Source organism: Halictus rubicundus, chromosome 5 (genome assembly GCF_050948215.1).
Source record: "Halictus rubicundus isolate RS-2024b chromosome 5, iyHalRubi1_principal, whole genome shotgun sequence".
Taxonomy (NCBI): Eukaryota; Metazoa; Arthropoda; class Insecta; order Hymenoptera; family Halictidae; genus Halictus; species Halictus rubicundus.
Window position 1 is genome coordinate 18,752,794 of NC_135153.1, and position 15,605 is coordinate 18,768,398.

At 41.4% G+C, this 15,605-nt stretch overlaps 2 protein-coding genes across 3 annotated transcripts in view; one reads left to right on the forward strand and one right to left on the reverse strand.

The window, feature by feature from the left end:
- The first annotated feature begins 4,674 nt into the window (after positions 1 to 4,674).
- Positions 4,675 to 6,041, forward strand: LOC143354673 (cytochrome c oxidase subunit 5B, mitochondrial). The gene is made up of 3 exons (XM_076788931.1): positions 4,675 to 4,862; positions 5,009 to 5,088; positions 5,769 to 6,041. The coding sequence occupies exons 1-3, from the start codon at positions 4,778 to 4,780 to the stop codon at positions 5,976 to 5,978; spliced, it is 375 nt and encodes a 124-aa protein (XP_076645046.1). The 5' UTR covers positions 4,675 to 4,777; the 3' UTR covers positions 5,979 to 6,041.
- A 1,175-nt stretch (positions 6,042 to 7,216) lies between these two features.
- The window catches only part of Nlg-5 (neuroligin 5), a 196,116-nt gene continuing 187,727 nt past the window's right edge, over positions 7,217 to 15,605 (reverse strand). For both annotated transcript variants that reach the window (XM_076788657.1, XM_076788658.1), the window contains 5 exons: positions 13,917 to 14,109; positions 12,975 to 13,461; positions 10,044 to 10,317; positions 9,823 to 9,969; positions 7,217 to 9,474 (listed from right to left, as the gene is read on the reverse strand). In XM_076788657.1, the coding sequence (XP_076644772.1) occupies positions 8,828 to 9,474; positions 9,823 to 9,969; positions 10,044 to 10,317; positions 12,975 to 13,461; positions 13,917 to 14,109 (1,748 nt within the window). In that variant the 3' untranslated portion in view covers positions 7,217 to 8,827. The remainder of the gene's footprint in view (positions 9,475 to 9,822; positions 9,970 to 10,043; positions 10,318 to 12,974; positions 13,462 to 13,916; positions 14,110 to 15,605) is intronic.

Here is a 15,605-nt window from a genome sequence, read left to right on the forward strand (position 1 = left end):
CGCAAAAACTAAACACGCGAGAAAGTTCAAATTTGAGTCAAGAGATAGAGGGGACTCTCCTCTACATATTCATATAGTCAATTATATTTTTATGTACTTCCTAATAGTTGTAAATGGTTGTTAAAGTTTGAAAATGTGCCGACGCGGGTACTTTGTACGCTCTATTTTTGTATTTATGTGAAAAATCCTTTATCTAGCAGGAATTTACTATACAGGAATGCATTCTACAGACATTTCTGGTAAAGAAACCATTCACGAAAAGTATTTGGTTCCCTTAATGTACGAGAAGGATCAGAAAATGTTAATTGACAGCGTGTGCGCGACGCGTTCGCGCCAGACGGCCATTGCAGCCTTTTCGCGACTCGCCAGGGCCGTCGCTATGCGTAGTCGACGTTGGTACCACTCAAGTATGTCTTTGCTTACTATGCTTAATTAAATACATTTTTTTTTTGTCTTTTTGGGTGCCAATCATTACAAAAGATTATAAAAATACGAGTTATATTCACATTTCATTGTGGAAATGCTTAAATGTGAATATAACTCGTATTTTTATAATCTTTTGTAATGATTGGCACCCAAAAAGACAAAAAAAAAATGTATTTAATTAAGCATAGTAAGCAAAGACATACTTGAGTGGTACCAACGTCGACTACGCATAGCGACGGCCCTGGCGAGTCGCGAAAAGGCTGCAATGGCCGTCTGGCGCGAACGCGTCGCGCACACGCTGTCAATTAACATTTTCTGATCCTTCTCGTACATTAAGGGAACCAAATACTTTTCGTGAATGGTTTCTTTACCAGAAATGTCTGTAGAATGCATTCCTGTATAGTAAATTCCTGCTAGATAAAGGATTTTTCACATAAATACAAAAATAGAGCGTACAAAGTACCCGCGTCGGCACATTTTCAAACTTTAACAACCATTTACAACTATTAGGAAGTACATAAAAATATAATTGACTATATGAATATGTAGAGGAGAGTCCCCTCTACCTCTTGACTCAAATTTGAACTTTCTCGCGTATTTAGTTTTTGCGTAACACGTCGTTTCGTATCAAAATCGGGCATTTTTACAAAAACCAAAATTTTTCGAAAACGTTGCGTGATGGAGCAATTCTACTTTCAGATTCGGTTTTAGGATGACAAAGTGTATAAGAATCACCCAAAAGGTATTGCAAAATTTTTTTGGTGTTGGACAGTGTAATTGACGGCTTTCGTTGAATAAACACATATACCAAAATAGAAAATGTATATTTGTATTGTCACTTACCAGCTGTTGAAAGTTGACCAAGGTTAGCGGAGACGGCTTCCAGGAACCGCTGTCCGACCGCGAACCTTAAGGTGGACCAGGGTTGACCATTGATGTCCACTGCAGCTCTGGAGGATCCCTGGTCCACTCGAAGGTAGGTGAGGGTAGGCCAGGGTGAGCCAGGGCAGCTCTGGAGAACCTCTGGTCAACTCCAAGGTCCTTCGTCCTTCTGGTCCCGGAGCCCTCCCGTTCCGTCCTGAGTGCGCACCACGACTGACTGACTGAGCGCGGACGCCGTGGTGGGGTGCGCGGTGCGCGGTGCGCAACTCCCCCACCCCAAACTAACTTCGCCAGACTTCGATCGCCGCGATAGTAATTATTGATAAATTTGTTATTTCTGGCTGCTTAATGTTTATAACAATTTCTTTTGGTAATGGTATCAACAAGCAATCCCTTGACCATCTTGCCATCTAATTTTTTAGTAAAAATACCTAATAGATCTCGAGATACAGAGTAACTTTTGAACCATGAATATTCGCACGTATTAATTTATCGAACACATTTCACTGATAAATTTATTATTTCAGACTGTTTAATGTTTATAACAATTTCTTTTGGTAATGGTATCAACAAGCAATCCCTTGACCATCTTGCCATTTAATTTTTTAGTAAAAATAAATTATAGAACTCGAAATACAGAGTAACTTTTAATTTACGAATATTCGCACGCAGTAATGTATCGTACGTAATTCACTGTAAAATTTATTATTTCTGACTGTTTAATGTTTATAACAATTTCTTTTGGTAATGGTATCAACAAGCAATCCCTTGACCATCTTGCCATTTAATTTTTTAGTAAAAATAAATTATAGAACTCGAAATACAGAGTAACTTTTAATTTACGAATATTCGCACGCAGTAATTTATCGTACGGAATTCACTGTAAAATTTATTATTTCTGACTGTTTAATGTTTATAACAATTCTTTTCGCCAATGATGTCGATAAGTACTCCCTTGACCATCTTGCCATTTAATTATTTAGTAAAAATAAATTATAGAACTCGAAATACAGAGTAACTTTTAATTTACGAATATTCGCACGCAGTAATTTATCGTACAGAATTCACTGTAAAATTTATTATTTCTGACTGTTTAATGTTTATAACAATTCTTTTCGCCAATGATGTCGATAAGTACTCCCTTGACCATCTTGCCATTTAATTATTTAGTAAAAATAAATTATAGAACTCGAAATACAGAGTAACTTTTAATTTACGAATATTCGCACGCAGTAATTTATCGTACGTAATTCACTGTAAAATTTATTATTTCTGGCTGTTTAATGTTTATAACAATTCCTTTCCCCAATGATGTCGATAAGCACTCCCTTGACCATCTTGCCATTTAATTATTTAGTAAAAATAAATTATAGAACTCGAAATACAGAGTAACTTTTAATTTACGAATATTCGCACGCAGTAATTTATCGTACGGAATTCACTGTAAAATTTATTATTTCTGACTGTTTAATGTTTATAACAATTCCTTTCACCAATGATGTCGATAAGCACTCCCTTGACGATCTTGCCATTTAATTATTTAGTAAAAATAAATCATAGAACTCTAAATACAGAGTAACTTTTAATTTACGAATATTCGCACGCAGTAATTTATCGTACGCAATTCACTGTAAAATTTATTATTTCTGACTGTTTAATGTTTGTAACAATTTCTTTTGGTAATGGTATCAACCAGCAATCCCTTGACCATCTTGCTAACTAATTATTTAGTAAAAATAAATTATAGAAACCGAGATATAGAATAACTTTTAAGCCATGAATATTCGTACGTATTAATTTATCGTACGCAATTCACTGTAAAATTTATTATTTCTGACTGTTTAATGTTTATAACAATTTCTTTTGGTAATGGTATCAACCAGCAATCCCTTGACCATCTTGCTAACTAATTATTTAGTAAAAATAAATTATAGAAACCGAGATATAAAATAACTTTTAAGCCATGAATATTCGTACGCATTAATTTATGTACGCAGTTCACTGTAAAATTTGTTATTTGTGGCTCTTTAATGTTTATAACAATTCCTTTCGCCAATGATGTCGATAAGCACTCCCTTGACCATCATGCTAACTAATTATTTAGTAAAAATAAATTATAGAAACCGAGATATAGAATAACTTTCAAGCCATGAATATTCGCACGCATTAATTTATCGTACAGGTAACTCCGGTAACGCAAAAACCATTTCGGGCCACCACAGTTCTTATGTGGATTACCAAACAAAAAGTTTATGGCATCCATATAAGAACTGCCTCGGTGCGACCGTGTCCCGGCGTTGACAATAGCTCAGCTGGTCGAGCTCGAGGCCGGCCTCGGGTGAACGTAAACCTTTTGTTTACGTCTGTTGTCATACTTGTCGCGAGGCCATCGTTTCCAAAATTCCGAAATATCAAATCCGCTGCCCATCGTCCTTGGCTCGCTTGATTTACCGCCTTATCATCTCGCCGTTTGTATAAACCTTACCTCCTGTTATAATATAAATGTTTATAACAATTCCTTTCGCCAATGATGTCGACGAGCACTCCCTTGACCATCTTGTCACCTAATTTTTTAGTAAAGAAAAGTGATAAAACTCAAGGTACAGAATAACTTTTGAACCACGGATAAATGTACACTGATAAATTTATTGTCTCTGCTTGTTTAACGATTGTAAGAATTCCTCTTACGAATGATGCTGTCGAATACCCTCTTGGCTATCTTACCACCTAATCTTTTTAGTAAAAATGGCTAATTGTACTCGAGATACAGAGTAACTTTTAAAGCATGTCTTGAGTAACTTTTATGCATGATTATTCGAAGTATACAAGATACTCGATTCTCATGAAGGTTTCTAAGATTACTCGGTATTTCATATCGTGCGACACGAAACAGTATAATAAGGTGACTGGCGTACTCCTACATCTCGTATGTGATACTAGTTCCACAATATTAGTTCCGACCGATAAGGTAGGATGTGACACAAAAATGGTAAGATGATGAAAAAATACATTGGGTGATTTGTCTACTCCTATACCTCGTCTATGGTCCAAGCTAGAATTTAATGTGGGGGCATCATTTTACCGGAAATATCTAAATGTAATATTACATGCAAGTACATAAATAGTATAAAAACGATCACAAAAGTCTGTCAAGCTGTCACGACAATCATTGTCTCGTGAGAACGTACCATTAAGGAAGTACATATATGTAACAGAGATGTAGTATTGCAGTTGGTATTGGTTGATATCGACTTTGTTCGTCACGTGATCGATCATCACGAACCTTGATTGGTGCATTTTGTGCCAGACATCATTATCCAGAGCTTTCATGAAAATTTGTCCAACTATCAATCGATCGAAGAACGTTCTTCAAGTTAACACTCTTTAGCTACTGCGGAGAGGGAATAGTTTGTGCCGTGAAAGACCGATTTTGTTCAGTAAAGTACCTAACGGTGTTGTAATCTGAAAAATGGCATGCTTACGTAGTCGTGCTGTTTTCCAGACATGTCGACGCACATTCTTCCGTAACGCAGCATATTCGAGCGCTAAGAAAGGTAAACTGTCGACTCTATTTCAACAAATGCTAAGAATATTTTGTATTTAAGCTTCATGCGTCTTCATATTACGTAATGTGATAACAGAATTTGTTATTTCGTTGTCATTATAATTTCTTTTTATTCATGATCATTACCTGTCACAGATGCAGACTTTACTGATCCTCTTGATCATGCTACTGGGATAGAAAAGCGAGAATTTCTTGCTGCAGCTGCTGGCAATTTTGTAAGTTCAAGATCATGGTACACTGTCTCACTTTTAGGGTATATTTCATCTTTATCACACCATCGAAAATTATAATCACATATAAAGTAATAAAGAAGAATATTACTTGAATTTTGCAACACAGTTTATGAATATAATGCTAAACTTTATAGCTTTTTGTGAGTTGCACTCTGATTAATAGGTTGAATTAGCTCATGGAATCCAAAATACATATATACGTATATGTTGAAAAATGATGTTTTGAAAATTGTTTTAACATTTCTGTGTTCTCAACAATGCAATTTGTAATGCTAAATGTACCAGTACGGTTGTCAAACGACTGGTTCTAGATTTTTTAGTTTACTATTATTGAGATGCTTTCATAAGAAATGGTTTAATAAATATCTTTATTAGAGCACATACTATGACAAGTACTGTGCAAAGTTTAAAGAAATTAAATCTTGTCATTTTTACAAGGCAACATGCACTGATTACTATTATAGCTAGATACGTTTAGCGTTAATAGCTATAACCTACTTTGCAATTGACCCACTAAACCTACCACCATGATTGTAACATGAATATCGGTACATGCTGATGATTTTGATATAGAGAGTGGTCACTAAACTTTACAGAACTTTTCCAGAAATTCTTATGTTCAGTCTACAATAGTTTATAATCGAATGATTTTTTCATTTTAGGATCCATATTACATGAAGGCCATTCATATATCGCCAGATAGTTCAAAGGATTGCCCAAATCTAGTACCCAGCGTATTCAAAAGTCGAATTGTTGGATGTGTTTGTGAACCAGATGCTGCACATGTGAACTGGATGTGGTTACACGAAGGCAAACCTAGGCGCTGTGAATGTGGTCATTGGTTTAAGCTCACTGAAAAAGCTGCTATGTAATCTGGTTCCAAATTAATTAGTGGATTATTTAAAACATAGAATTAACATTATTACATTAAAGAATGTTTTTATTTATTACCCTTTCATGTCCCATTTTCATATTTCATAAGATAACATGTTAGCAACTACAAGACTTAAATAATAGATGCGTATGAAAGAAGCAACTGCTGTATTATTGTTATTTAGTAATATATAGGTATTATCCCTGTGAAGTTATTTATTAATACACAGAGTGAAAGACTGAAAAACCATTCTTTATTCAAATTCCTTTATTTTTAATGTTTACTTATTTAAATACTACCACATAAGTTACTTAGAAAAAAGGGCTTAGAATTGTAGGTCAATAAGTCCAAAACGTTAGTTTTCTGCGGAGACAAGAGGAAATAGAACAAGATGGGCACGTTAATTGGACACTTTTTGGAATACTATTTCGGATTTTATTGAAATTTGGGTATGTTGTAGAGCTATACCTACATACATGAACGTATCTCAAAGGATTTTACGAAATTTTAAAAAATTATTGATCTTAGCGGCAGTAGGCATTTGGGGCATACGTAGAGTAAACACTGTATATGTATAATTCTATTGATTAAGGAAAAGCATAAGACCAGGAGGTTGTAATATATTTAGAAATCAGCATTTTATTGTTGTACAGTGAAATTTACAAAGGTGGTTTTCATCTAATCTACTGTTTAAATTTCACTGTTCCGTGCTTGATATCCCGTTCACACAATCAACGAATAGTCACAACGTGTTGGCAATTTAAACCATTCGCGGACAATAGTTATCAGCTGTCGTTTCGTTCGTGTACCTTATTCGCGTGATGATGCAGTTCAAAATGATTGAAATCGATAGTACAATTACGCGACACCGTGCATATTATGCTACCTAAGTAAAACGTTATGTCCTTAATGGTACCGATACGCTTCCGTTACTTCATGTGCCTCGGTGAGTTTGAGTACAGTTGATTATAAGTTGATACCCCTCTAGAATTTCATCCATTTGAACAGTCGACTCGATTAATTAATTTAACGCGAATTTGAATAGCGTCGAGACAGGACCGCAGGTCCATCTCCACTTATTCGAACCAGTTCCGTTCGCGTAACGAAGAAGTGAAGACACGCGAGAAAGAAAAAGTTGATCGTAGAATAGATTTACGTCAGCATTGCCAGTTCAGGATCCTGTCTATCGATTGCCTTAAAAAAAAAATCACTCTTCACCTCTACCGAAATGTGCCTTATATTTTACTTGGTCGAAGAGGAAATCAATTCGAACGAAATCGTTTCCCGCTTTACGATTACATTTTTTTTTGAGCACACGTTGCGACCAGGATTTTCCTCTGAAATAGACTCTCCCAGACCTTAAACGATTAGGTTAATATTCGCGCGTTAGTTTTAGTAGTCTCGACCATTGAGCTTGCACAGAACGCTCGTGTGACTATAATAGTCACCGCGACTATACATAATGTATCTAGTGTACCGCACACGAGCTGGTCTTCTGATGGATTTTTGTCGATGAACGAGATGATACCGCGATGACGATACTATGAGAGCTCGATGGAGTTCACGAAGATGACTATACAGGCCGAGTAATGGTAACGTGTACCATATGTTTCCTGCGACAACAAATACAATTCAACATCGTCAGAGATCGTTACACGAATCGAAAATGAATCAGACGAAGTATAAAAATATCAGACGTAAAGGATGTATTAATTTAGCGTACGATAATATTCTATACATTATCATTGTTCAATTATCTTCGATACATATGAATTCATCCCCTCACCCCTTTCATTCTCTGTGTGCGCACGTGTGTGTATGTCTGTATGTGTGTATGTTGAGTTTTTACGTATGCGTGTACATGAATTGGAGTTACGAAAAATTTCTTTGGTATCGTTCGGTGACCAATCATACAATACAAGAAATCACCGTGGATCGTTACACTCGCAGAACACTACAGATCGCGAGGACATTACCATGTAATTCTCGGAAGTCACTTTCGCAATGACTATTCCTTTACAAGGCTCGTCTCTACGGACTGTGTAGCATAAACATTATCTATTTATTGATTATCTGTGCGAGTTCGTGCACGACTTTCAGTAGTTGGGATAGAAGAGACACACCGTGGTGACACCCAGTACTACCGGGGCCAGTAGTCTAGCTCGTCACCGGAAGTTACGAGTATTTCAGGATATTAACCTAACCATCGCATCCATCGATCCGCCACTCGATCCCGGCTGCCAGCTACGAGAAGAACACTTGAAGAACACTAACTGTTTCGCAGTGAAAAGCTTTTCGATACTTCCTTAGAGTCTTGATCTGGTTAGGCAGCTTTTACCACCTAATTACACAGTCGATTCTGTCGGCAATGAGTTCCTTCGCGGCATCATCCATCGCTTCTCATATCTGACAGGACATTTAGGTATCTCGGAGAAGAAGTCACGCACGCCGTGAGAATGGCTGTGCAAGAAATGGCAATGGCTATAGAGAACGATACAAATTCCCGTTAGACAGTGTCTCGTGTTACCAAGGAACATTTTTATCCTTCGATTAAATATCAGTTAGCATTCTATCGTAGTATTCCGTAATGTTAATCGATTCCGTTATCTCAGATAAACCTTTTGTTCTTCACAGATTCACTTGCGGACACCGTGGCGTTCTTCGAGTACGCCAACATCGGTCCCGTCTCAGTTGCGACTCAGGTGTCCGGTTGGCCGAAAGTGTAGGTTCGAACAAGGATCTTGAATCCTGTTTATCGTTTCAGAACTTGGACTCGCTAATTGCCTCGAAGTCGACGAAAGTTACCTTCTTAGTTTTAAAGTTGCCCTCGTGGGGCAACCCCTAATGCTATACGGATATCTCTTGTATCTGCACGCGTTTCTTGATGGTGTTGGTGCCGGGGGTGGTGCTGAGCGAGCTGGTTGTCCTGGTTGGTGGTTTCGGGGGTATCGGATCCTTGTGGACAGCGTTGTTGGTCCCATGGCCAGATTTCGATTCGTTTCTGACCGGTTCGTCCGTGTCCAGCGATTGGCTTTGGAGGACTTGCTGATGCTCCTGGATAGAGGGACTTCTGGCTAGGGTTGTGTAAGATGGCGGCGGCTCTTGAGTCGATCTCGGGCTGTCCGGCCCTTTTATAGACGATCTCGTCGTCATCGGAAGGGATTCTTGCCCGTTCGGCGTGCAGTCCATCGCTGCCCTCTTCTTGTCCCTGTCCCTTTGATAATAGATACCAGCGAATATTAACATGTTTAGCACCAGGAGGATGCAACCAACTCCTACGGTAATTGCTAGGGCAGTGGTGGTGCTATAGTAATGGCGGGAGGCCAATCTTTGCAACAGTTCGGCGTCGTCTTCCGAGTCGTCCAGGATCGGTGTGATGTCTTCGACGATTCCGTCTTCGCCTGACGGCGTGCTGCACGCTGTTGTCGAGGACGCGCTGGTCTTGGTCGTTCCTACGAGTGGCAGTGGAGTGTACCATTCATCCCGGACTGGTCCTGAAAGCGGTATATAATCATTTAGTTAAATAATTCATTAATGTAGAAAGAACTTTGGTTCTCTCTCTCTTAATCCACTGATTAACCCTTTCTCTGGGACACATATGTCCCAGAGAATTTTTGCAATCATCTATGGAACAATATGTGCCACATATTTCAATTTTTGTTCATACTTTTATAGGTTTGTTCATATAAGGATCAAGAAGACAGTACTCTATCCCTTATCTAGACCTCATCCCGTCTAGACCTTATCTGTACCACGAAGATTGGCCGACCCATGTATTTTGCACAAAATGGCGTGTACATACAGTTTAGAGAAGTACGCTGTTCTATAAAATTGTAAGTTACCCGCATAAAAGCGATCGCCTCGTTCCCGAAAGTGATGGTGCCGCATGGAAACGTCGTCGTCGCCGGGTCGATGAAGTTGTGGTATCAAGTTGAGCCAGACCGCCATTTTATGGCCACGGTAGTGACTCTTCATCTTTGGTTTCATAGCTAATGAAAAAGAAGGGAGTTAAAGCTTGCGTCGAGTGCTCGGTTGTACGCGCAGAACGAAGTCACGGACTCACCGATGGTTAAATACTGTTGTGTACCAGTTTCGTATTGCTCCCACGTGAGGCCGCGGTATCGCGTTTTCTCCTTCGGCGTGCCGTAGTCCACCGATTCAATTTTGTGGGGTTCGTTTGGGTTCCCGGTTTTCGCGAAATTCGTGAAGAACGTGATAACCGCCTCGGCCACGCCTTGGTCCTGACGGGAGTAATTCCGTGGAAAGAAAGCTCCCCCGGCCACCAATGGCAGCCCGAAAATGTAAGGGATGTCCTCGCCACGAATGCTTCCGAGACGCTGGAACAATTACCAAGTTATTATAGCATGGTACAGTCTTCGTGTTCTGCCGGTCAGGAGCAGTGTCCTCTGGTATCCAAGTAAATCGATGCAAAGATATATTTAATTTTGGCCAGAAAAAGTCGCAAAGTTTAAACTCGAAAAGTTGAAAAAGAAAAGAGAAATTGTTCTTGGCTGGTGTCGAGAAGAATTGAGCGACCTAACCTCAAATCCCAATCTTAAAACTTAAAATAAAAATAATTTTGGTCACTGAGAACGATTTTCGTCCCGTCCCCATTGCCAATTCTTGACATTCGCGTGGGGACTTTTCGGCAAAGGCTTTGAATACATCGGAGAACACCGTTGATTACAAGTCACGGCCGGTAGTTGCAAAGGTTTTCGAGATCGACACCGGAACTTATTAAACGCGTCACCGTCCCGCGAGCGACAACGTGCTTTCGGTTTAATTAAATTTCGCTTTGTGTGTACACAGCTGGCTCGCGTGGCGAGCAAACGCAGTAAATCGCTATTAACCGTGGTCCCGGGCGAAACTTATTAACTTTCGGCCATGCTGTGATTCATGTTGGCCCTTCGGAAACTCGGAGGTTTACGACCTGTCCGCTTACGGCCGGAGAACAGTAGCTACGACAATTCCGAACTACTGCAGTAAACCCTAACTTCCTCTGTCAAGATGTTGCTATTCCCGACGAACACGCTCCGATGAATTATGAACTGGACTAGCCGCCGCGCCGGCAAGAGGCCAATGACATTAGGTCAATAAGCAATACAATGCGTAAATTAAGACTTATTCTTTGGTTATACGAGTTCTAGGTCAAGGGGGTCAATCTGCAGAAAATAAGCCGGAAAGAAAATGTTTTAGCGTTTATGGCTGCGTTCTCGAGGAAAATGGGTTTGAACACCAGCCGATTCGTATCTAATGACCGGAGCAAGCTGATGCAGTTTGATGCAATGCAATTATCTGGACACTGTGCATTATTTATACGTGTGTGGGACAATTATGCCTAGGTATTTGAGGTTTGTCAAGCGGGGACCCCAAGCGGTAAAAAGTTTGGGACCCTCAAACTCGAGTTAAAAATAAAAATGGCAAGAAAACTCTGGTAAACTTATTAACAAAAGAGAAAGGGAGCCCCACGCGGCCGCTTAGTCCGCTTGCGATTAGGTTAGCTTTTTAACTGCGAGCGACCCACTGTAAATGACACGCGTCCACATTGTTTCCCGGTGACCCAGATCGAGGGAGCCTGATTAAATTTCGGCAATCTGGCAGGATAGTCCGCGGCGACCAACCGTGGAGCCGATCTTGGTTCAAAAACGCCAGCTCCTCGGTTGGGTTTCCACGGGCAACCCGGTTAGACGCGGAAAGGCGTGTAGCCGTAATAACGCGAACTTCCCGAGATTCCAGCGGCGAGCAAGTTCGAGGGATAACGTCACGCTTAATTTACAGCGGGCGGCGGAGACCTCGGCGATAATGCGAGCGTCATCCACGAGGCTCTCGGGGCGTCTGATTAAATCAGTAGCTTCATCGTGGAATCATGGGCAGAGCGGTTAAGCGGGGATGAGGGGGAGGGAGTGAGGCGGCGAACGAGAGGTCGAAACGAAGCGAAGGAGCAGTGGAATCGATGGCAAGGAAACGCGGAAGATTGGAGTGGCATCGGGCAATCTTCGGCGCAAGGAAACGAGAGCGCGGAGAGCACGATTGCGTTCACGCGATTGAATTAAGCTCAACCGACGAGTGGCCTATCCCCTGTCTCTTCTCTTGTTTAACTTACTTTTCAGCGTGAGAAAGTGCCTCGCATTTTTTCACGAACTACGCGCGATGGCCTCCTCCGCGGCCGCCTTCAAGATTCGATGCTAAACTGGCTGAAAGACTTTCGTGGAAATCGAAGCGTGGACTAACTTAAATGCGACTTTAAGAGGACTTCTACCACCCCCTTCACCCGAAGTCTTTCTGTTTGAATGTTAAATCAATTTTCTTGAATCTTATTTGGGTTGTTGACCTATTCAAGCTAACTAGCCAAATGCTGTTGCAAGCAGACTTGCCCATTTGGTACCAAGCCCTGCTTGGAGCAGAATTTGGTCCCCGTTTTATATGAATTTGGCACCAAAATTTTTCGACAAATTCCGTGGCAGATGGATCGCAAATTGAATGCAAGGTTTGCAGGCAAAACTCCATGCCAAAGTGGAGCCAAACCTTGGCTTCGTTCGGCCCTTGTTATAGGGGGCAGGTCCGTCGCACTAAGAGCGGACCTAACCTTGTTCGCAAAAGTGGTGCGTAGACACCACAATGTGCAGTGAAAGACAAAGAGCCGTAAAAAATGTGTTGTAACAAAATAAAATATGTGTATAAATCTATTATATTCCGACTTTGCCCGATATTTACTTTCAGAACAAGGTTAGGTTCCCTCTTAGTGCGACCGACCTGCCCTCTGTAACGAAGTTGATCGAAGCCAAGGTTTGTGGCTGCAGACTTTGCACTCGAATACCGAGCTTAATGCGGAGATAAATTTTGGTGCCAAATTCAAAGCAAATTGTTTACTGGGTAGTTCATCTTCCAAAATGTTATTGGATGAACGGAAAGTCTAGCCATAGCCCGTCTCGCGGGGGGTTAAACAAAGCTTAAAGAACTAGTAATAAAATATTGTTTAAAAAATGGACCGTACGTCGGACTTATCACTGGTCTGTAGCTTGCCGCTGTCCTTGGTCTGCGGCTTGCCCGTGTCCTTGGTCTGATGGCTGAAGTGGTAGAAATAGGTTTTAGCCCCTCTCCTGGCATGATAGAAAGCGATCCTCATGAGTGGGGCTACTGTATGCCCGTCGCTCAGAGCTTCCATAGTCGAGTCCCTGAGGTTGATCGGATGTAAGACAGACTTGTCCCAATCCGTGTACTCGTTCTTCACCGCGGAGAAGATCTCGTTCAGATGGTAAACGTATGTGTTCCTGATGAACGTTCTCAGAATGCGATTCCGATGATCCTCCTCTAACCCGTACTGGACGTCATCCGAGTTGAAGTCGAGGTTCGACTCGGTCGTGGAGACGCCCAGTATCAATGGCACCTTGATGAAGGTGTCGCTGACCCGCTCCATGTCGAGGCCTGGGTCTGGGTTGTTTTGGTCCACTGGCAAGCCGGGTCCTATTCGCGGCACGAATCTGCACCATCAGAGACAAATCTGGCTGATTCAAATTGCCGCAGTGAGTTTTTCAAGGGTGCCCACTTTTAACAACTTCTTCCCGGATTGAATATTAATAATAATACTTTCGACCTAGTTGTGCAAAACGGAACTGTGCCAAATTATCGCGAGCTAAGACGGATGGACATATATCGGGGCGCTACTGTAGATCTGTTCTATTAGATAAAGCGGTGGTTCGAAAATATTGAGATTGAATAATACGAGACGACGCCGACGCCGACCCGGTAGCCATCACAATTTCCAGTGGTTCCCACTCGAGAATGTTTCCGGAGGTAATTTCATTGTCTCATATATGTGTATAGTTTTCAGGAGTTTACGGGACTTGTTTATGTGAAAATGAAGGCGACCACGCTGAAGTATCCATAGATGTTAAGCGAAGCCCCGGGATAAGATCGTAAACGGTTAGTATCTCACCGGATTTCCGGGAGTTCAACCGCCATAAGATCGCGGAGAGGCACGCCGCGCAGACAGTCGGCGATATCTTCGTCGTTTCCCGTGGAACATCCTATTTGCTCCGCTACTTTTAAGCGCAGGTCGTTCGGATCGTGAACGGAGGACCATGGGCTCAACGCTGAACCACTTGATAATACCACGCGATGGAACAGACCTGGAAAAAACCATTAAACCGTACATAACCGGGATCATCTGCCGCCGCTGCAATTTTCCTGTCCAAAGTGTCGTTAACATTACGTTATTATAAACTGTAAGTACACACCTCGGCGACAACGGCCCGACACGGTGGGAAAATCGAAAATATTTCGTTCGTATACTCGGAGACGGCCTTTTGCGTTACAAAAAAAAAAAAACAGTCGATAAAATGGTGGCTGTTAGAAGAGAAATGGAAAACCGGCTGTAAACTCGACACGAATGATATATTTTTAGTTTTCAGATGATCATAGCCGGACTTATGTTCCCCACCGTTTTGGGCCATTTTTGCCGAGACGTCTCATTTATACACGTGCCAGTCGAAATTAAGCGAATGAACGTTCTATGTGTCTACAGAAAAGAAAATCCACCGACGCGACGGATTATCGGTTGGGAGGAAGGGGGGAGGCGAGCTGCTAATTAATTAAGGCCAATCGATCGGCGAAGTTCGTCGACTTTCGGGCAAATGTTGACTCTACTGTAAACTGACGAATTCACCGCGGGATACCTAATATTTAGAAAGCGAAGTTTTCGTACTTGTGATTGGTAATTTAATATTAAGCACACGAAGCAATCGTCCGCCTGTGCCAATCGACCATCGGATATCCGTTTGCAATCGATACGCGCGAGTTTTATGTCTCCTGATTTGTCACGGGAAAAAAGGAGAACACTCCGGCTCCTCGGGCGAGACAAATGGCCATCGATCCGAAAACACGATCAAACCGTGGATCCACGGTCGTCTCATGGGCAAATATCGCTTTCCGAAAATTACACCGGCTCGCACGAGACTGTAAAAGGCAAATATTTGCCTCCCCCCTTCCTCTCCCTTCCCCATGGATCGGAGAACATTTACATTGGACACGTATTGTACCGTATTTCCCTTCGGTATCGCGCCGAACTAATCTGGATTCGTTGCAACGGGTCCAGGCGAAATCATGCATGCTTAAGGATTGACCCTGTTTGTGTACCGTCAGGATACACGGGATCTTTACGGATTCGCCTTGCAAAATGTCGCGGAAAATCTGGCGGAACCAAGAGCTTAAACTTCCGTGTTGGATAACTGTCACGTGTTTATCAAGTCAACAGAGCCGCTCCCCTGTGTGACACTCTCGGGGGAGAAAAAGTGGGACAAAATTCTCTACAGTGGGAAAATGTTCTTTGGGGCCAGTTGATGATGAGACAGCGGATTTTATGCATTTACCTCAAAAAATGGATTAACGAGGAACGAGACTGTGAACATATTACAGAAAAATTTCAGAATGTCATTACTTTCGACTTGCTAAAATTATTGGAAGTTTCCATCTTTTATGATCGACTTAGACAAGTTTTATTTTGCTTATGACTTAAACCCCCCCTAGTTTCACATGGACTACAATAGGCTTCAATTAGAACAAAATCGCCGATGGCGAGGTCAAAAAGTGATCGATTTGGCATGGATAACTGTCACGTGTTTATGAA